This window comes from Trichoderma breve, chromosome 2 (assembly GCF_028502605.1).
Source record: "Trichoderma breve strain T069 chromosome 2, whole genome shotgun sequence".
Lineage (NCBI taxonomy): Eukaryota > Fungi > Ascomycota > Sordariomycetes > Hypocreales > Hypocreaceae > Trichoderma > Trichoderma breve.
In genome coordinates, this window is record NC_079233.1 from 2,545,917 (window position 1) to 2,566,694 (window position 20,778).

Genomic DNA, 20,778 nt, shown 5'->3' on the forward strand with positions numbered 1-20,778 from the left:
CTTACAAGTATGCGAACCAGCCCCCCCATGTCAGTCCAACCGTTGAGCTGAGCCAACAAGCCCTTTGGCCGCCTCCTTTTTGCCCTTTTGGAATGCTGCTTTCTGAGGCGCCGTAGCGTGCGCCACGCCTTCGCTAGTACAGTGCGCCAACGCTGGTCTATTGCCTTCACGGACGCTTCTCCGCCCATAAACCAAGCGGGAAAATAGAGGAATTAAGGTCCCAAGGGGGGGTCAGCGGACTTGGACCGACGTCTCTTCAGGCCTGGCTGTTAGTCTAATATCCGAAGCCTGCAGCGCTGTCTTTGTTTAGCACTCCTGGGGTCTTATCAGCACTTGGGGGGAATAAGATGACAAACCACCAACATGAGCTCTTACCCCCTGTCGTGACGTTTTATTTTCGCAGTTGCATAGAAACGGCATTTCCCGTTTTACGAAGTGCTTTATTGCTCGTCATTTCGCTGTGCACTGGGTGTCGGCAGCACTCGCAGCACAAGGAGGCGTCTCGGTTTCTATCTTTGGGCGTAATCGTAATCCGCATGGGGCACCGCCATGCCGCAGTATCCATTGTTGTTAACTTCCTGCTGGTAATATTCGCGATTAGCTGCTGAGCTGATCCGCCTTCTCCACAGCGGCTATTGCGGATGCCGACAACCGCTCGCGGATGTGCTTGTGCGAGGCGCTTCTTTGTGCTCTGCTCGGTAACCCGGCAAGACTGCTAATAAAGATGCGTGTTGCGAAAGGCGGCGAGGCTTCCGTGAGAACCGATTACTCACGTTAGTTAGTTGCTGCAACTGTCATGGTTGATGCGGGCAAAAGCTGGAGCTGAAGTGAGCTGATGAATGTTGTCTAGCTGGCTCGGAATCGGCTGCAGACTCCCAAGGTCGAGAAGCATCCTCGGCTTTGAGCTGATGTGAATCCGTAAAGCTTAGTGTCTGATTGTGTCAATGGCACTCATGTCAAGGCATCTGTTCAACCTGTTTGTAACTTGGTTAAGTTGACAAGGTTGTGAGTGCAACTTCCTCGAGTGAGACTGAAGTAAGGGCAACTGCTAAAGGCCCAAGATCATCACCGTTGACAAGCTCCCGCAATGTAAATGGTGAGATGAATGGCTTCTCGTTAGCCAGTCGCCTCTAGAGATATCGTTTTGCTATGTATACAAGATAGGGGTATTTCTATTCCGTCTTCAAACAGCTGTTTCTCTACAACATTCTACGCAACAACTACCCAACGTGGTCGTTAATATAATACAGCACGTGGCATTGTAAAACTCATACCACTGCTCCCGTCTATCAACCAGAATAGATGGAGCGGAATCCCGCCGAGCCAGAATCTTCGAATCCAAAACAATGCGGCTAGGTGCGCTTCTGCGGGAGCGTCTGTTCCCAAACTGTGCTCGCTCCCTTGGTGAAATCAGAACAAGCACTTGGAACCAGGCAATCTCTGCGGCATACAAGTAATACATGGGCTCAGTGCAAGGGAGAAAAAAACGAGAGAGGAAAGAAGAGACTGGTTCGGCCAACACCCACCGCTAGATCAAAAGCCTCATCGCTTTCCCGCAGAATCGCATCCACTGTCGCAGATGCACAAGTTGCACAAGATCTAATTTCCCCATTTGTGACTGAGAACCACTCGCTGGAATGTACCCAATCGCTGTTGGAGCATCGGCTCTCAAATAGGCGGTGTCGGCCTCCCCGTCTCGCGTGTAAGGTACATATATGTGTGTGTGCGAGCACGCGTATATACATGAAAGGAGTGGTATATATATGTGTGTATATATAGAATCGTCAAAAAGGAGACTAGAACAATGGCACATGCGGCTTCCCGCAAGCCTCCTCGTCTTTAACCTCAAGATTGGGATACGCAGTGTAACCTGATCACGGCGTGGCGTTGCGTCATGCAATCGGTCCCCTGACGCGGATCGCCGTTTGCTGCTGTCGTGCGAGCAAGCTTGCCTGAAATGAAACAGTCCGAGGTAGGCAGGCGTTGACGAACACAACAGGCTCGTTGCTTGCCATCTCCCGAGACGTCGGGGCAATCTCCTGTCTGAGTGACGAAGGCTAATGTGCCGCGAGGTCGAAATGATAGCCGGATTTAGCAATCGCAGCGCTCGAAATGGCGCGGAAATGGCACCACGTCACGCACGTTGGGTACACCAGTGAGATAACTCAGCAGGCGATCAAACCCAAGGCCGAACCCTCCATGGGGGGGACAGCCCCAGCGTCTCAGATCTAGGTACCACCCCATGTCGCTGGATCTGGCTTTCCGCTGTGTCGGGACCTCTAGACCATGAAGGCGCATATTGTCCTCGAGTTGGGCAAGCCGGTGCTCTCTCATGGATCCTCCCGCAAGCTCTCCGAGATTGGGGACTAGGAGATCGAAGCAGTCGACAGTCTGCCCCTGAGGTGGCGGGGACTCGGACTGAAGCATGTAGAAGGCCTTGATCTCCTGCGGGTATTGGGTGACAAAAATGGGCAGAAACGCGTCGGTCTCTTCGTCGTATCCGATTTTTTCAGCAAGATACTTTTCATGTTCCGACTGGAGTCCCGATCCCCATACAGGCTTGTGTTCAAACATGTGGGCTACAGGCTGAAGGATTTCGATGGCCTCCGTGTACGTCACTCGTGGCCATCTCTTCGGCGACGTCAGACCCCTCCATCGCTGCTGCAGCTCCTTGGGATCTACAAGGTCTTCGAATGCCAGGCGTTCTGCCGGGTCTCTGGAGTCAAGCCGATGCTTTTCGAGTTCTTGGGCGGCACTGAGCCGCTTGAGTCCGCTGGCAAGCGACGCCAACATTCTTTGGGCGAGGTCCATAACCTCATCCATGTCTTGCACGAAGCTCATTTCAGCTTCAAGCATATAAAACTCGCTCAGATGCCGAGAGGTATCACTCTGTTCGGCCCGGAACGTCGGTGATAGAGTCCAAACATTTCCGAGTGCTTGAGCTAGAGCCTCCAAATGCAGCTGTGATGAGACAGTGAGATACTTGGGGTCTCTGAAGAATTCGGTCGTTCCACCGCTCTTGACAGTAAATGCTTCGCCGGCACCCTCGCAATCTGATGAGGTGATGATTGGGGGGTGGGTTTGCTGAAATCTTTGTTGAAAAAAGAATTGGCTTAGGAGGGCCATGGCATCCGACCTCAGTCGAAGGAGTGTTGAGTTGATGGGAGTTCGCGGACGGAGATGCGATATTGCGCGCAGGCTCTCTGGCGTCTGATATTTGTTTTGAATGGGATATGTCTTGAGAAACGTCAGACCGATTCCACGAGCCAAGGGGAGCAAAGAGCAGCCTCTTTGAAGAACAGCATAGCCTTCCTTACTTGGGGGTCGGACGAGCCGAGAATTTCCACCTCGCTGACCCGTAGCTCAGCTGTAGTCGGTGCCGGGCCTTGGTCTGCTCCAGCAGATTGAGCAGCAGCCTCTTGCTCATGCATATCACTCGAACTTGGCTGGTCTGCAACCGAGCTACGGGCAAGCTTGCCTCCTTGAGATTCTACGCTGGGCGGTGGTTTAGAGGAAGAGGAGCTACTATGCCATACGCCTGTGAGGCGGACGGCTGCACCAGGGCGAATACTACGACGTGCTGTCAGCTACTGCTCGCCATGATGCCAGGACGAGGGCTGACGTACTCTGCTGCCAGACTCTTATCCACGACGGCCTGCACAGGTCTCATTGATGAGCCGTCTGTGATGTCAACGAAGCGCACGCTAGAGCTTTTGCGAACTGATCTAACCCAGCCGCAAAGCTGCACATCCGAGACAAGGCGTCCAGGCTGCCATTCTTTCAGGTCTGCCACCGTCTTGATGTCCCGAAGACCCTGCCCGTCGTCACCAGGGATGCGCACCGAATAGCTTCGCCGATAGGGAAGACGGCAGGGCCGATATCGTCTGGCAAATAGGCTGAGCGGATGAGACATGATATGATATTCTTCTGATATGATAGCTCAGCGGCTTCAGCAAGGCGGCAGAATTTGGGTGCGTCTCATGACGTGTAGCCCCGGGCTAGGTAGGGAGAAGCAGAAGCACTGCAATGGCCGTACAGACTGTCTTGGGTCTAGATGCCGGTGGTTGTCATTTCCTGTCTCGCTGAGCAGGATTTGAGGTTGCTTTCTTTTTGCTGGCTGAAAGCTGTGAGCAGGGGTTGGGCAGAAAAAGGAAAAACAGTTGTGCCGTTGGTGTGTGGGCTAAAGCGGTGAAGCGGACTGCAGGCGGGCTCTGTGGCACCTGGAGCTCGCGAACTCGTGGAGGTACATAGCACAGATGAAGGATCAGGTACAGGTACATGATATGGTACCAGCGAGCCCGGAGCTGGTACTTTGCGTCCGACAATTCGGTACAAACGAACGATGTCTGCATAACATCTACCAGGTTACCTGGCATTGTTGTGTTGGCTCTCTCTCACAAAGCAACTCAGGCTGAATTTTATATCATCCAGCCACGGCTAGCAACTGATGCTGCCACTAGCAATACCATCATACCTCAAAGGTATAGTGGCACGGCAACGCTAGAGAAAGGGGCCGACGAGCGTCTGTTAGAGCCTGGCAGACACCTATATTGCCCTCCTTGCGGCCACTAGGAGCTGCAGGCATCTTGCATGGTACTGCCTTATCTGGTGGCTAGCAACCCATTGTACCTTAGCACCCTCACTGGCAGGTATCTTTCCTGCCAGAACAGGAGCACGGAGTACCTTAGCCGGTGTGGGACTCGTGTCTCTAGTGCCAAGCAGGTACCGGTACATCTACTTGGACACTTCCATACTCGTCCTGCAGCAGGGCCTCAACTTCTGCTCTCGCATCTTCTCCCCTCTTCATATCCAGCATCGTCATGCAAAGCTTCCACTTGGTGCCTCTCAAAGGCCTTCGGGCCGCCTACAGGCTTGGCGGGCCGCACCCACCTGATCTCCCTTTTCTTTTTTTGTCTTATCCTGTCATCAAATGATGGGCGCCTTCTCTGAATGGGTGCCAGAAGCGCCATGTTCCACTCGCACCCTCCACTTGTCTGGCGACTGCGGTCCTTTTGGCCTTGTTCTCTCTTCGTCAGGTCATGTTCCGCCGAGTCTGGAAGAAGCCATGTCGCGAGATTGCCTCTTGGGACTGTACGCTGCAAGTGGCGTCCCCGGCTAACGGCTGTCCAACCAGCTTGATTTTGATGTCTCAGCTCGAGTCCTTCCTCCTCGCCCGGACTGACACCGTCGTCAACCATCACGTCCATCCCTGGCGAGTGCCATGGGATTGGGCAATCGCTGCGACCTCCATGGCTAGATGGACGGCCTGCCAAGTCACAGCCGCTTTCCGCCTCCACCCTCGAGTCCGCCAGGGCAATCCCAGCACAAAAGAACAAAAAGACCTGCCTGTGCGCCGTACTCCATACAAGCGTGTACCTCTCGTGGGAGTGGCACCCGTACCGCCTCCAGACGAGATCTGCCATCTACCTGTACTCGGATGTACGAGGACTCGTACGGAGTACACCCAGACCCCAAAACCAAAGGCCCTTGAAGCCCCCCTGGCCCATGCCCTGCGCCGACACAGACTAGTTTAGATCCTTGCAAGGTTCAACAGGGCGAGATGAGGTATCACAGATCTTATGCGCATGCGTCCGCAACAATACTCCGGCCTATGCCAAAAGCAACAGTTACGAAGTGCCTCTCGTCATTGCTTCCGCCCGCTGTGCTCTGCTTGCATGTGCTCTTGCCGTGCTGAATCCAATAAGCAGGCCGGCTTCAGCTCCGCTCACCAGGGCCTCCCCTACCCTTCTACCCAGTGTGAAGCCAGAAACTCCGTAATGAACCATGAACGCTGTACATCTTTGTCTGAGAGACCCACGGGGGGGAGGGGACCTCGTACTATGCCTTTCCGGCCCTCTACCTGGGCTCTCGACCTGCCTCTGAGATCTCGCAATACGCGAATCAAAGCTTCTTGACCAGTCCTGGGCACTACCACCCCTCCATGTACAAGCATGTCCCGCCAACTTGGCTGCCGGCGCCCTCGTGGGTCCCGGTATGAATTCCTCTCTTGCCGGCAAGACATCATCTAGCCCCCCTTTGCGGTCTTGGTAGTCTGTCAAGCGATGCTTGACACTCTCTTTGCAACTTAAAGATCACTAGCCTCTTGATTGTTCCTGCTGACCCTGCTTGCTCGCCTGTCGTTGGCTTTTGTTCTAAACATGTGGTTCAGATTCTGGACATATTGGGTCGTACAATTCACTACAATCCCTACATCTCGCTTCACCCTCTCGAAGAGCCTTCGCTTCTGGATGACTGCCCGCCTGATTGGTAACTTGGCTTGAAGAGGAAGAAACAAGGGGAGCGCAAAAAAAAAAAAAAGCATTTATATCAGGCCGAGACAATGATATAAATGCACTTCACCCGCCCTGCTGACTGGCTTACTTTCTCGGGATTCAAAACAACAAGTGTCCCCTCCAGCTTTTATTTAACTCACACATCCTTTCTTTATAATCTGTCGACGTCTCCTTCGCCATATTTTGTTCATCCAACTTCTCTTTTCTATCCAACAAAGAGTCTTCAGCATGGCTCCGACTTCTAGATCCAGCAAAGTAAGGCCGTCGGACGTGGCAGCTGACACCAAGAGGAACTTCATACCTCTTGTCAAGGCCAAATACTCAGAAGTGTTTCCTCCGTATTCTATCCTCTACCGACAACCTACTGTGCAGCTTGATATTCCCCGCCGGAAGACGACTACTCGTCCTCCGGTGTTTCGAGTAGAATATGGCGATCCCGTCATGAGAGCCATCTACTATGCCGCCATGGATAGTGAGTCTAGTGAGGCAGCAGGGGGTCCGAGGATTCGGATTCCCTTCATCTGCGCCGCCAATGAGCGTCGTCCTGGGGGAGACTGGGAAACTGGCTGCTCCGGCTATGAGGAGAGGCTTTGTCGACGAAGCAACCTCTCAGCTACGTTGAGCACTCCATGGCCGACGGTGGGAGAGGTGTCCCACTATCCAATTCCCACTCCCGGGGGCATTCTCTCTGACTCAGTGGTTGTTTGCCGTGGCCCTCACGAGCGGTATGAACAGCTTGATCGCTGGTATGATCTGCCGGTAATCTCTGTCGCCCCAACAAGATGGCCCAAACTCACAGAGAATGGGACCAAATATTCCTTTTCGGCAGAGAGGGACATGATCAGAGAAAAAATCCGTGGCGCCCTTCGGATTTGTCTATACAACAACTACGATCGGGTAGTGATTGGCGATTTTGGCCTCGGCAATGGCTACCGCAACCCACCCAAGGAACTCGCCGAGATTTGGCGGGACATCTTCCTCTTTGATCCCGACCTCCGCGGTCAGTTCTCATATGTCATTTTCGTCTTTGAGGATCCCGCACAGAGCACGACTCGCCTCATCCATGAAGAAATGCGGAAGAAGGACCAAAAGAGCAGTGGCGTGTCAAAGTCAAAGATGCCCCTTGGCTCTGGTGGTAACGGGCCTACCGATATGGACATCTTTGAGGGCGTCTTTGACCCTACAGAGATTGAACATGTTCTTTGCCGACCAGACCCCCGATACGCACTTGATATGATCACTTCTTGACATTTCTTCGCCATCTTCTCAAAGATGACGACTACGGACCAGCTACGAGGACGGGGACAGTCTCAGCGACAACGCACATGGGCTTCACTGGCTTTCCAACGCTAAGTGAAGCCCTCCTGCCGCCACCCCCTTTCTCTGTCTGTTCCTCTCCTAGCTTAAAATTCATCATGTGCGGGTCATCAAAAGAGGGGGGAAGGCTGCTTTAGTTTACTATGTATGGGCGGTATTGTTTGTCTTTCTTATTTGTTCGGGCTTTTTGTTGTCTTCTCTTCTTCGAGTGGAGAAGGGCGTCAATGTCTGGGGCTGGGACACCATGGAGGTTGGTTCATTATGGCTTGGATGGACGGGCTAAACTATTACGGATATCACATATTGGGACGAGGTCTTTTTTTTTTTCCCCGGGTTGTTTCCTGTCTCTTTTTTTCGCCTTCCCGTGCTGCATAGAGTCATCTCGCGTGTACGATTGGTTGCTGCTAGTGCAGTTTAGTATTGGCGGGCTGTGTGAAAGCACCCTGGGAGGTTTTTTCTTTTTGTCTTTCCTTTTTTTTTCCAGCTGCTGTTGAGGTGCGGTGTGAAACCCGGAGAGGCGGCTCTCATATTTTGTTCCCCCCAAGAATCTAAGATGCAATTGGATTAAATCACTCACTAGGCATCGAAATTTGGTGACAGAAGACTGACAGCTGACATCAGACCCCCCTCGCTGGGAATGAGCTGGCTGAGACAATGAAATGGCACTACGGCGAAAAGGGCGATTGAGGTGTCAACCAACTTTTGGGGGCCGGCGTCTACATTTACTACCACACATAGATGACATGACTTTTTTCTTTCTTCCCCTTCTGCATGAGTTGCCTGCCTTCAATGGCCGCCAGTAAGATCTCAGAATTCTCATATAAATACGAACTCAGAACCCCCGACGCAGCAGTTTACAAAAGTACATGTATGCGGGCATCATCCCCAGACACGGGCTATTATTGAACTGCAAAGTTGAGTGAGACTGTCGCAATGGGCCAAAAAACAGTCGGGACATGTCCACTAGGCGTTCCGGAGACCCGCGACAGGCTAACGGGTTTGCTCGAAATTCTTATTATTAGAGGCCACCCCTCACCCCGGGAGTTCCTTGCATGCGTCAGACGGCTGAGGAGTTGAAACCGGTGAAGCTGGATGGGTGAGGCGCTAAAATATGGTCTCTGTGATTCGCGGCTAACACGATCTACAGATAGTTCATTGCCGGAGACGCTATACCCAGGCCTTGATGACCGTTTGTTGACTCAGAATGCCGCTGGGTGCTGCAGGAGCATTGAGACACAAGGATCATTACCCTCTGTCAAAGGATAGCCTGATGAAAAGCCTCTGGGGGGGCGTGGAAGGGCGTGATTTGCTCAGCGGACGATGTACAGTATGGAGTCGCCCAACCCTTCCCTTCCCCATACGGAGGAGCCACATGCTCATCGCCGACCTCGTTTCTCAATTCTCACCAATCTCACGAGTCGATTGGCCCTCTCAGAATCAATAGCCATGGGTCACTAGTCATGGAAAGCGGTCCCTCTTCCCCAAATTGCTGCCACTCAGCCGCAATTTTTTGCCACCTCCCCCCAAAAAAGCAAATCAAGCAGCAGCATCTGAATCTCCCCTACCCCGCCAGAAGGCTCTTGGGAAGCTCTGCTTTCTGAAAACCATGTTGCCGGAGCAGGGATTGCGGAACTCGCCCCTTGCCGGATCTTTGGTGCCTGCTCTGTGCTCTGTGGCATCCATGCCATGATGCTTGAAGTGTCAAAAGCTGCGGCCGTTGGACATGGGATACGGTGCTATACTCGGCCTGTACAAGTACAGGTAGCCTGATGAATGCTCTTCTAGTCTCAACCCTGCGGCCGCATCAAAGCCTGTCCTATTCTTGTCTACGTCGTTTGCGAAGGCGTACAAGTATCGTTACCTGTACGAGAGATGCCTGCCTGGACAACGTGTGCCTGGTGCGGCTAAGTACGGAACTGGGCTCCGGATTTATCTCGAGATGCCAAGGGTTGGGCATCTCTCTTTCTCGGCCATTCATCTTGGCAACATGGGCAATTGAACTATTGCTCTGAGTATTCTGTAGACTGTTGGGAGCATTTACATTCGCATTCGCCGCTCTCTTTTCCCTCTGTCTCTCTGTTTCGTGCAAGAGGACAAAAGACTTGGCAACGCAACCTGCAATCACATAACACGCTTGCGTGGCTTACAGATTAGCTTCGCAGACGTACCGATCTCGACACGCTTGAGCAAGACTCGTAACCAAACTTAGCCGGGAAGCTCAACGGCGGATTACACGTTAGTACACATGGCGCGCATGCATGTATGTACACATCGTCAAGGCCCATATATACACCCCCTTTTTTTCGGTACTTTCTTGGAAGTTACAGGCAAAAGGCAAGAAAAAGGAGGTATACCATGTACAAGCATGATTCTCGATCAAATGACAAAGCAAAGGTGACATGTCGCCTGGATCACACCCATCAGTAACACCCTCGATAGGCTCAATCCGTCGCCCGTTCCTGGGTCTTTGACAGGCGAGTTTTGCCGGGGTCAGCGAGAAGGCATCTGGCATCACCGACACCATCAACTTTTTACTGCTACTTCATGCAGAAGTAATACTACATGCTACATGTACATGCTGGCCTGTCATCCGCTTCCTTGGAGATGCACGATCGCTTGCCATACGAGAAGTGGGAAAAGTGGGATGGGAAAAACAGGATTCTGATCATCGTTCTCCTTCCTCCCCCCCTCCCCAGAACGGGCCTAGGTTACCTAAATCGGCACCCTAGGCACACGAGGCTGTGGGCAAAGGGGAATCTTTCTGCGATCGGTGCCCCATGCGTGCTATGTACTGGGTGGGAGAGGGCGTCGTTTTGCCTTTCTACGAGTGCGAGATCTCTCTCTCTGTGGTACTCTATATTGCAGAGTTGTGTGTGGAAGATATGGCATTCTCGGCGTTGTTTTTGGCGGCGGAGACCAAGAAAATGATGGGGACCGGGGGGGAAGCCGATGCTGCATATGCTAGGAGGATTTGGAAACTCGATGGAAACCGGGCTTCGGGCCATTAGCCTGTGGGCTTAGCCGTGCGTCTTGGGGATTTGTCCGTGTGTGGTGGTTCGACGGATAGTTCGGTTTTGAGACAAGGCCAGGCCAACTAATCAGTCAATGTCTTTTGGCCTTTTGCTCATCTCATCTCATCTCTCCAAGACAGGAGGATTCAGTGTCTCAACCCGACCAACGGAAAAAAACCGCAGCCCGCTAATAGGAAAAAGCAAAAAGTAAAGAAAGATAGAGAAGGATTGAATCGTTTCGTCCCCTGCTTTGCTTTTTAGAGTTCAGCTTGCCATCTCACATTTCATCAACCTGAAACGGACCCGGCGCTCAGGTCTGTGTCTGTTCCCCCTCACCACCACCATCACCAAACACACATACACACATACACACACACACACACAAGAAAGAAGGGCTGAGAATTCCAAATTCAGCCCCGGCAATGGAAGTGTGTACTTGTACGGCCTTTTTTTTTCGTGGTGGATTTCAAGTTGATTAGATGTCACGATTGATGGAGGGGACCCTTGCCGATTTGCTAGTGCGAATGGGGATGCATTGCATGTAACGTTTTTGTTACCGTAGCATCGCCCATCCTTTTGGCATCTTTGATACGATACCGTTGGGGCGGGCGGTTGCAAAATGAGCAGGGTCTTGTAGTTTGTTAGTTTGTAAGTAACGGAGTACAACTTTGAGCAACGGGCAAAGCTCCGAGACCCAACTTACACTGTAAAGACCCGGGTATTTTGCTCCTTTATTTTCTTTGCATTCTCCCTCCGAGTGGTGCACGTAATTAAACATGCTTGCATTTGAATGAAATGATTCTAAGACACGCTATGCATGTTCATTTAAAAAAGACAAACTATCTGCAAAAGAAAAAAAAAGCAATGACGTTATTAATACATACACAACTGTGTTGCAATTCAAACATATGTTTTCTATTTCCATATCATTTTTTGTAATGCTCGATTCGGACATTAAGCAGTGACCCGTTTTGTGCCAGCACTTTTTTGTCGTATCAATGTTACCCAGAAGCGTGCGCCTTACATATAGTGACCTCCCCGTGCTAGCGACCAAACGACGTGCTCAAAGCGAGAAACAGAGGACAAACGCATCGTTTGATGTGACAGCTTGGTTAAAAATCCACAGCCTCAGTAACTACTGCTGTTACCAATAGGACGGCCTCAGTCCCGCAAAGTTGGCCATTACGGCCGTTGCCTCGCCCTCACCTTCTTTCTTTCGTTGTCCGCTCAACTATAGGCAAAGGATTAGCATCTGATAGAAAACAAGTGCAATAAAGAAAAAAATCAGTAGACATACCTCGAGCTGAACTCCCCGGTGAATGTGCACAAGCCAGTCGACGTAGCTCTTCGCCTCATTGTTTCGATCCTCAACCAGCATCCGAGCAAACTCGTATTCAGCTCCGTCAAGTCCCTGGCGCGCCAACTGTATCGTCATGCCCTTTGATCCTCTCATAGACTTTAGGAACTCGATAATGTTGCGGACTTGTGCACTGAGATGAGTTTCCAAAACTGGCAGTGAAGACGTATAGACATCCAAGCTCTTGAGTGTGTCGTGACCCTCGCCAAAGAGGTCAGTTATCAAGTTCGGCGATGTCTGTGAGTGGAACCAGAGCAAGCACTGCTGTCCGTTATCAACCAGATAGACACCACCGGGCTCGACACGCGAGAATGATGTTCGGACCGAGGGAGGCATCTTGAGGTGGCCAGTTTCGGGGTCGGCAAAGCCTTCTTCGGGCTGGAGATTGTGAAGAGCAATCATTCTGGGGTAGAGATACAGGTTGAGCTCCAATGCGCCCATGCTTCGAACCATGCGCATGTCGTGGACTCTCCGATCCGAATTCTCGATACCGCCCTTGAAAGCCCTGCACTTCAAGAGGCCCAGCATGTACATGCAGAATTCCTTGAGCCTTTCGGGCATAACAAGCTGGCTTGGCGGAAATTGGTTAGCCGAGTGTTTCTTGTAATAGGCCATGATGTCAATTGTTCGCTCTGTCAGCCAGTTCCGGACGTCCAGGAGGTTGCTCGACGTGGTTGCGAGCTTGGTGCCGGCCTCCTTTGCCAAGATACCAACAACGGCATCTTGGTCGACAAACTTCAAGCACTGTCGAATAGCCTGCTCCTTGGTGCTGGATTCTTTAGAAGTATCGCTAACGCTAGCAATAACGTTGGAGCATCGCACACGTCGTTGCCCGGAAGCAGCTGTGTAAAGGAGAGCAGTCTGGAAATGGGCATCCAGCTTCGGATCCAGTTTGCCGTCGTAGCTAAATGATACACCGAGAGCCTTGTCCGCATCGATGACGCCGATTTCCAAGTCGGCGCCAAAGGTGTGCTGGATAAAGTTGCCGTGGTATGCGGATACTTGCAGTCCATTAGAGCAGCGCACCTTCATCAATCCCTGGTAGCCCGTTTCTCGGGTAATGGCATGTGTAATCTCCATCGACAACTTGGCACCATCCCGCGGAGCGATGAAGTTGGGGAAGTAAAAGGTCTCGCCACCGGTCGTGGCAGCAACATGTCCTACTGTGGCAATGTCAAGATAGCCGCCAGACGGCGCAGCAAGGAAGAAGTCGACACCAATTCCCGACGAAGCCATCTTTTCGGCCACCTTCTTCCACGCAGGATGCTCCGTCGTGTACATCTTCTTATCCATCTCGCCACCAGGATGGTTACCGTCATCGCGCATGAACAATCTACCAGGACCCCAGGTTGATAAGCTAGAGCCAGAGCACACGATTTTACCTCCAGTGGCCTCAAGCGCGGCTACAGCGGCGTTGAGGGTGGCAAGGAGGGCAGGCTCGGGGTTTTTAATGTCGGAAAACATCTCGGGAAGGCGGGTTAAGAGAGAGGTGATGATAGCCTTTGACTCATAAGGGTCGACGAAGAGTCCTTCGCCGAGAGGGAGGAAGGGGTCTTCCAAGTCTGGCATGATCATCATATGCGCTTGGTCAAGATTCGGCTGGTTTCACTATTAGCAAGCCAATTTAATTCACTAAATCATTCCATTTATCCACTCACGTTGATGTTGTAAAAGTGAATGTCCTTGTCGTATGTGATGAAGCCGACCTTGGCTCCTTCGGGTATCCTTCGCTTTGGCTCACTGTTTTCATCCTTTTCTTCATCATTGCCTCCATACAGGGCCGCAAGAATGCCTTCACAGAACGTCTCCATGAAGCCCTTATTGTATGACTCCTGGGTGACGTCGATGACAAACAACCATCGGAGGCCAACAGGCTCCCTGGTCCAGTACTCCTTGGGAACAACAAACTCAACGGTGCCTCGGTGAAGTTCTGCACGCTGGTCTCTGTCTAGGCGCACTCCCTGGGGACTGATGGCGCAAAAATACTCTGGTGGTGTATCGTTGGGGTATGAGCAAAGGTTGCACACAAACTTGTTGCCGCCAGATCGGAACATCATGAACGGGTTGATGTAAGCTCGGCATCTTCGACAACGTGGCGGGCCAGCTTCTCCAAAGTCAAGAACAGGGATTTCTGCCTCTCCGGCCTGAAGGGGAGCCAAAGGCTGAATGAGCATGCCCAGGGGCAAGCCAGTTGAGTGTAGGCCCTCGGACGTAGTTGGGATGTTGTTCAGTGTGAGTCGGGTATATTTGGGGGAGGCATTGCCTTGGTCGAAAGCAACAAACGATGTTGTCGCAGGTGGAGGAACATGGCGCTCAAAGGTCGGGTATACGTTCTTGTTGAAGTGCTCCTGGATCGCGTCCCTGGCAGCCGGTATGCTTGGCATGTCCTCCGCCGAGACCTGACTGGCACCAGCTGCGCCTATAGGTGTAGCGGCATCGGTGGGGCCAGAGCCAAACCTCGATGCGAATTCGGCTTGCGATATGGGGTTCGCGGGGGTGAATGGAGAGGCGGGCGCTGGGAACTGGCCGGGATTGGCCATCTGAGGCGTGCCCATGGGACTGGCCAGAGGACTTCCAAACTGCCCCAGAGCCGGAATGCCCCGTGGGCTGTTGACATTGAGGAACTGCTCGGCAGGAGTCCCCGGCGGCATGCCATTGAAAGCTTGTGACGAGCCCGTCGGCTCCACGCTATGGTACGCGTGCCTGTCCTTCTTCTTCCTTCTCGCAGCAGCACCCCCCGCATCCGCGCCCAGGTTCATCCCGCCAAACTGCGCCGCCAGGGCACCATCTTGCGATGGCAATGGAGACCCGGGATAGCTTTGGCCCTGTGGCGGTCCGTAACCGGGAGTGGACGGAGGTGGCATGCCCATGGGAGCTTGGTGGCCATATTGAGGAGCGCCATAAGGGCTCTGGGGGGCATACGGCGAAGGAGGGACGGGAGGCTGGAACTGAGGAGCGGCCGGAGCGGATGTCTTGTTGGGATCGTTGGGGTCGAGGGGCTCGCCGTGGCCCAGGGCGTGGTACTGGGTGTAATCCATTGTGTGATGGGTGGAAGGTTTCGAGGAGGATGAATCGACGATGGCAATATCAGACTACAAAGCTGACGGACGATTGAGGGGTCTTTTTGTGTGAGACAAGCGCAGCAAAGGCAAGGCCAACGAGGAGAAAATGAAAAGGTCAACGACTGGTAAACATGCTCAGCACCGCTTCCATGATCCTCGCTCACAAGCCCGGCTCGCAAAGGTCGTGCACGTCGTCGCGGCGAAGCTGCAATTGCTAGAGGAGCTGCCGTGCCTCGGTGGCCTTTTCGCGGTGCTTCGACTTTCTACATTCGTGGCTTCAGAACCTCAGTAGCCGCTTGCCTCTGATTGGCTTAGCTCGGTTTCGAGCTCTCAAAGGCTTATCGAGCGTTTATCGTTATCGTGACAAAGGGAGCCCCGCTTGTACCTTTGTATCTAAGCGGCCTCCATCGGGTTATTGCACGTGCACGGTCACATGGAGGCCAGCATCCAGCCATTCCGTGTAAGTCGAAAGATGGAGACGTAATTATTATAGGAAAAGGCAGGCTGAAGAGCGGAAAGGTTTGCAGTCTCTAGCCGCAGGAGCATGCCGCAGAGAGCGATCAATTTTCATGGAGCTACTAGGCGGCTTTGGAGATGGATGGAGAGGACTCCAATGGCCGATATACAATACATGTGTGTGTACGTATGTTGAGCACCACGCTGAGCCAATCCGCTGGAGGCAGGGTCATATTGCATGATAAGCACATTTTAGGTTCGGCGTTTGGTCCTATGGAACCAACTCATTCGCAACTTAAAGTCTTCAGTGTTCTTCATCTTTTTCACTTTTTTTCTTTGAATATTTACATTTCTTGGTAGGGGAATAATTGAAGCCTACCTGTACTTTGCCAGGCACTCTGGTGATTGGATTGGCGTGCCTTGCTTTGCTCGTGGAGAGTGCTGCAGTCATCAGGCATGACACGACTCGGGGATTTATGAGTTGTCATTCGATCATAGGCACAGCACCAGGCCATTCTCGATGGCTCGCATAAAACGGAAACGACAGGTGTCTCTATCGGATTGAATGCTGGCAATCAACTAATAATTACCTGCTTACTCCTGCATGGTGAATTGTAAAGTGTTGCCAGTACACAGTAGGGTATGTTATTGGTGAGCGCATCCGCGCATTGGGCAAGCATCGTGTAAGACTGTAACAGATCGCATGCAGGAGTCTGCATCGGTGCCTAGGATTCCGATAGATGGAGAGGGAATTGTCTCAAATCGACGAGCTTCAAAAGAGAGTTGTCTGGGTTGGGCACAGCCGGCAAGCTGGTTAGGCTGCGTGTCGATGTTGTTGTGGGAGAGTCCAAGTGCGGGGAGAGGAGCGGTGATGACGGTGTTGCGCGGCCATGGAGATTATCGCAAAGTAAGGCAAAAAAACAGCTATTCGAGCGAGAAAAAAAGAGAAAAGTGCAGAATACACGATGAAATCCCCAAAACAGCAAAATTTAAGCTTGTTATTATCGCTATGCGCCGCTGGGATCTCATATGGACAGCTGGGTGGTCATTGGACCCTGGAACGGATGACATGACATGGTGCAACGGCGAGCCACAAAGAAGCGGCGTAAAACTGTCGCAAAAGGCAGCTTTGAAACCCGGCAGGACGAGAAAAGGTCGATTTCGGATGAGAAATAGTCTACTGCAATTCGGTGAGAGCAAAATGACAAGAAACAGCGGGAGATTTGGCTCCGAAAGTGGCAAAGGTGAGACGATGACAGGACGCTCGGTCGCATGACCATCCGCCACTCCGGCAGCGGGCGGTCTTGGAATCGCGACAGCTCGCCGCAGAGAAGAGATATGATTGCAAAATTGGATGAAATCAATTCACAAATTGTCAAATATTATAATGAGCCCAGAAATTATGTGATTCGAAAAGTGGTTGCCAAGCAGGGCGGCGGGAAAGCGTTGCGAGGCTCATGTCTGGATAGCTTCACGGTTGGGTCGCGAGCGAAAGCGCGATACTGGGCCAAAAAAGTGACTTTGGCTGCGGACAGCAAAACACATAGCAAAACGCACCGGAGCCCAAATAAAAATAGGCTCAGCGAATAGCCCGAGAAACAGGCATTCAGAATCAACCATTCACAGGGTCACGAACGGGGGGTGCTGTCGCGCAATTCACAATGCGACAACGACCATAGGGGAGCGACGACGTCGACCATCTAAAGCGAACCACGTCTCCGGCGACGACCCGCCGACCAGATGGCCTCTTACAACAAACAACGCTACAACCGCATCGGGCGCCGGGGGATTTCTGACGTCAAAAGAGCGCATCAGACAGAAGGGCAAATGGGCAGCTCAAAAAATGACTCACTGACCAGGCAAAAGGAGGGCCAGCTCGAGAAGAACAAAGCGAGCCGGACAGGAATCTGGCATCCAAGGTCGGGGGGAGCGGTCGAGCCTCAGATCAGAGGTCGAGGTACACGGCAGACGAGGTGATGTTGGCGCTGGCCAATCAGAAAATTGGTCACGAGGCAAGGGATTATTTTCGCAGCCGAACTGGCGTCGATTTTTACTTTGGAAGCATAACAAGGGCTGTGGGGCCCGTGGCTCTGGCAGGAGGGCCGGAGAAGGCATGTACCGGTACCTGCAACCGCAAGGTACCGGACACGGCGGGTCGTCATTTGGTGTGATGCTGAGCTGTTGTCCGGGCTGATGTGTGTGGCTGGAGAGGGAATTGGAGGGATGAGGATCGGGGAATTGAGCGCCTCGGTCGAGGTGGTATTAGCTTTAGCGCAAGAAGCTGTTGAGTTGAGGTGGAACAAGCCGCTCAGAAAGGTTACACACACGCACGCACACAGGCATCATGGATCACATCGGGAGGACGGTGATGATGGCGTCGTCTTGATAGCGAATGAGCCAAGTACACCGACGCCAAAAGAGTAAATGAAACCGAATACAAAATAAATAAAAGATCAAAGTAAAAATAAAAATACGATGAAATGAAATGAACATGAAGATGAATACATCAATTAATTAAAAAGTCGATAAGAGAAAAGGTGTAGGGTGGTGCCTTGAGACAGGAGAGAAAATGGGGGAGGAGGAGGAGGAGGGGAGGGAGGGAGAGGCAGACAGCGACAGATAGAGCGAGAGTGTGAGCACAGACATGCAAGAGAGTGCCGACTGTTGAGCCCAGAAAAAAAAGTTGTGGCGTTCGCCCTCGGTGCAGGATCGCTTCCCGGCCGGGGAGAGAGGGGCTTGTACCGGTACAAGCGCTAGAAGTCGTTCAATCGTTGATGGAAGCAAAAGGTGTGGTGGTCTGGCCACTGTAGCACTACCACTAGTGGGGGCGCCTAGCGGGTGCGGCACACATGGGAGAGCAAGATGTACATGATCCAGCCAGCCCATGGAGGGCCAACACAGCACTGACCACTCCAGTCCAGGGGACCTCTGCTGGAGCTCCCAGCACCTAGCTCCAGGACCTACTGATTGCGGCGCTGCCCCCGCCCCGTATATAAACAAGCCCCATCGCCCTCCCACGCGCCCGACGTCTCGCCTGTGCCCTCTCTCTCTCGATCTTCATCGCTCAACAATCAATTACAATTCTCCAGTCGCGTCAGACGCCCGCTTATCCAGAACTCTCTCTCTCTCAAATCACAGTCGAACACGTTCTTCGCCCATCCACAGCCATGCCTCCCAAGAAGACCGAAGGTGCTGCCCCCAAGGCCAAGTCTGGCGCTGCCCACGCCAGCTACCAGGTTAGTTTCACCGTCCGTCGGCCGCATGCCGGCATCTGGCGACGATTTTTCACTTGTGCGGTGTCTTGATTGGAAGCTAATGCGAGGCCGAATGCAGGACATGATTACGGATGCCATTCTCAATGTATGTTGGCAGCCCTCTGTGGCACCAGCGCATCTGTTTGCGCTTTATTTCCCCGTCTTGCCCCCTCCCTTCACCTCCCCTTATCACTGCTGTCCTTCTCCCCCCTCCCTCTCGTAGTTGCTACTGCTGCTACCCTCTCTCACTCCATCACACCACTCACTCCACGTCGCGTAATGTCCCGTCCCGTCCATTTCTCTTGTGCGAACCAACACAGGACTGTAAACTGACTTGCTCTCTTTTCGCATCCAACAGCTCAAGGATCGCAATGGCTCTAGGTAAGCACTGGACCCATCAGTCGCCCAAACTCATTGGGCAGCATCCGCTACAAGTAGCTAACAGTGTCCCAACAGCCGTCAGTCTCTGAAGAAGTACGTCAAGGCCAACAACACCTTGAACGTTTCGGACAACATGTTCGATTCTCTCTTCAACAAGGCCCTCAAGGCCGGTGTTGAGAAGGGCATCTTTGCCCAGCCCAAGGGCCCCTCGGGAGGCACCAAGCTGGCCAAGAAGAAGCCCGAGGCCAAGAAGGCTGCCGCTCCCAAGAAGGAGAAGGACGCCACTGCTAAGAAGGCCACTACCACCAAGAAGGCCGCCGCCCCCAAGAAGGCCAAGGAGGGCGCCGAGAAGAAGGAAAAGAAGGAGAAGAAGGAGGGTGCTGCCACCAAGAAGGCTGCTGCTCCCAAGAAGGCCACCGCCACCGCTAAGAAGACCAAGGAGGCTCCCGCCAAGGTATGTCTTTGAATCTCATTCTCATTCTTACTCTCACCCTATTCTAACTCCTCCCCCTTTCAGCCCGAGAAGCCTGAGACCGTTCTGACCAAGACCAAGTCCGGCCGTGTTGCCAAGGCCCAGAAGCCCGCTGCCACCAAGAAGGCCGCACCAAAGAAGGCTGCTGCTCCCAAGAAGGAGAAGGCTGCTGCTGCCGCTCCCGCAGCCGCCGCTGCCACCAAGGCGTAATTGATCCCTTTGGCGTGAGCAAAAGCAGCTTTTCTTTTACTTTTTGTATCCTTGATGAATGTGGCACGGCGTTTTTGGGGTTGCAAATTATTACTACGGGTCGGGCAAGGGAGAGCCTGGGTTGGCTCGGGATTGATTGATTGCTGTTTCCGCGGTGCGCAGGAATGATGTTTGTTTTGATACGCGCACTCTCGGACGCGCTGGGCACGGCATTATCGCACTATATATGTGACTTTCCTGGAATGAGCTCCCCAGTGGGGGGGCGGATCACTATATTTTTTTTTTCTTACATGATTGATCTTGTCCGTCCGTGTGCCGTGTTGTAAGAAAAAAAAAGTTTGCGCGTTTTCAGTTTCTCTGGTGGGCGGATACTGTGGGCAAAACAACATAAGCGTCACGGTGTCTTGGGTGCGTGTTTGGTGTAATAGTACTATGGGAAACATATAGACTTGTACAATTCATATAATTCACCTGCATTGTCTTGGACCGCACATGTGAATTGCGATATGATTGAAGTTTGCAAATCCCCTCAAAGGGAGCGCTGAAATGAGCCCAACCCTCTTGATGGCGCTGTGTTTTTGCTTTGGTACGAAGCTTGGAACAGCTTGCGCCACTAGTACGCGTAGCGAGATATTACGGGGGAAGAGCTTGACAGAGGCGGAGGGGCGCATTGCAGCCCAGTGCTATTCCGGGCCATTGTTTTCTCCACGGGCCGCTGAACCAAATATAGATGCCGCGGTTGCAAGAATCGAAAGGATCGATGAAACGCTGCGAATCTGTCTTACCGTTTTAGTACTGTCGTCAGCTTTGCGGAAAATGGCATGTTCACTAATATGGAGGAGCTCTGGAAGAACGCCCAAAGTTGCTCCAGGGCTGCTTGTGCTTGCAAAGAGGCGCTAAGCCAGTAATCTCGTAGTGGCAGCGCTCAGCCTCGTCTGGTTGGTCACCATGACGTTGACGCAGAC

The 20,778-nt window shown here is 52.6% G+C and overlaps 4 protein-coding genes across 4 annotated transcripts; 2 read left to right on the forward strand and 2 right to left on the reverse strand.

The window, feature by feature from the left end:
* Positions 1-2,091: 2,091 nt before the first annotated feature.
* T069G_03000 (tRNA synthetases class II (D, K and n) domain-containing protein) lies at positions 2,092-3,913 on the reverse strand (the record flags this gene model as incomplete). The annotated part of the gene is made up of 3 exons (XM_056170210.1): positions 2,092-3,237; positions 3,318-3,570; positions 3,627-3,913. The coding sequence occupies 3 exons, from the start codon at positions 3,911-3,913 to the stop codon at positions 2,092-2,094; spliced, it is 1,686 nt and encodes a 561-aa protein (XP_056031102.1).
* Positions 3,914-6,521: 2,608 nt separating this feature from the next.
* On the forward strand, positions 6,522-7,541 carry T069G_03001 (uncharacterized protein; the record flags this gene model as incomplete). The annotated part of the gene is made up of 1 exon (XM_056170211.1): positions 6,522-7,541. One exon carries the CDS (start codon positions 6,522-6,524, stop codon positions 7,539-7,541), a length of 1,020 nt encoding a protein of 339 aa, XP_056031103.1.
* A 4,224-nt stretch (positions 7,542-11,765) lies between these two features.
* Positions 11,766-15,016, reverse strand: T069G_03002 (sec23/Sec24 trunk domain-containing protein; the record flags this gene model as incomplete). The annotated part of the gene is made up of 3 exons (XM_056170212.1): positions 11,766-11,852; positions 11,919-13,577; positions 13,637-15,016. The coding sequence occupies 3 exons, from the start codon at positions 15,014-15,016 to the stop codon at positions 11,766-11,768; spliced, it is 3,126 nt and encodes a 1,041-aa protein (XP_056031104.1).
* A 3,647-nt stretch (positions 15,017-18,663) lies between these two features.
* Positions 18,664-19,813, forward strand: T069G_03003 (linker histone h1 and h5 family domain-containing protein; the record flags this gene model as incomplete). The annotated part of the gene is made up of 5 exons (XM_056170213.1): positions 18,664-18,732; positions 18,830-18,856; positions 19,109-19,131; positions 19,207-19,585; positions 19,649-19,813. The coding sequence occupies 5 exons, from the start codon at positions 18,664-18,666 to the stop codon at positions 19,811-19,813; spliced, it is 663 nt and encodes a 220-aa protein (XP_056031105.1).
* Between the last annotated feature and the right edge of the window lie 965 nt (positions 19,814-20,778).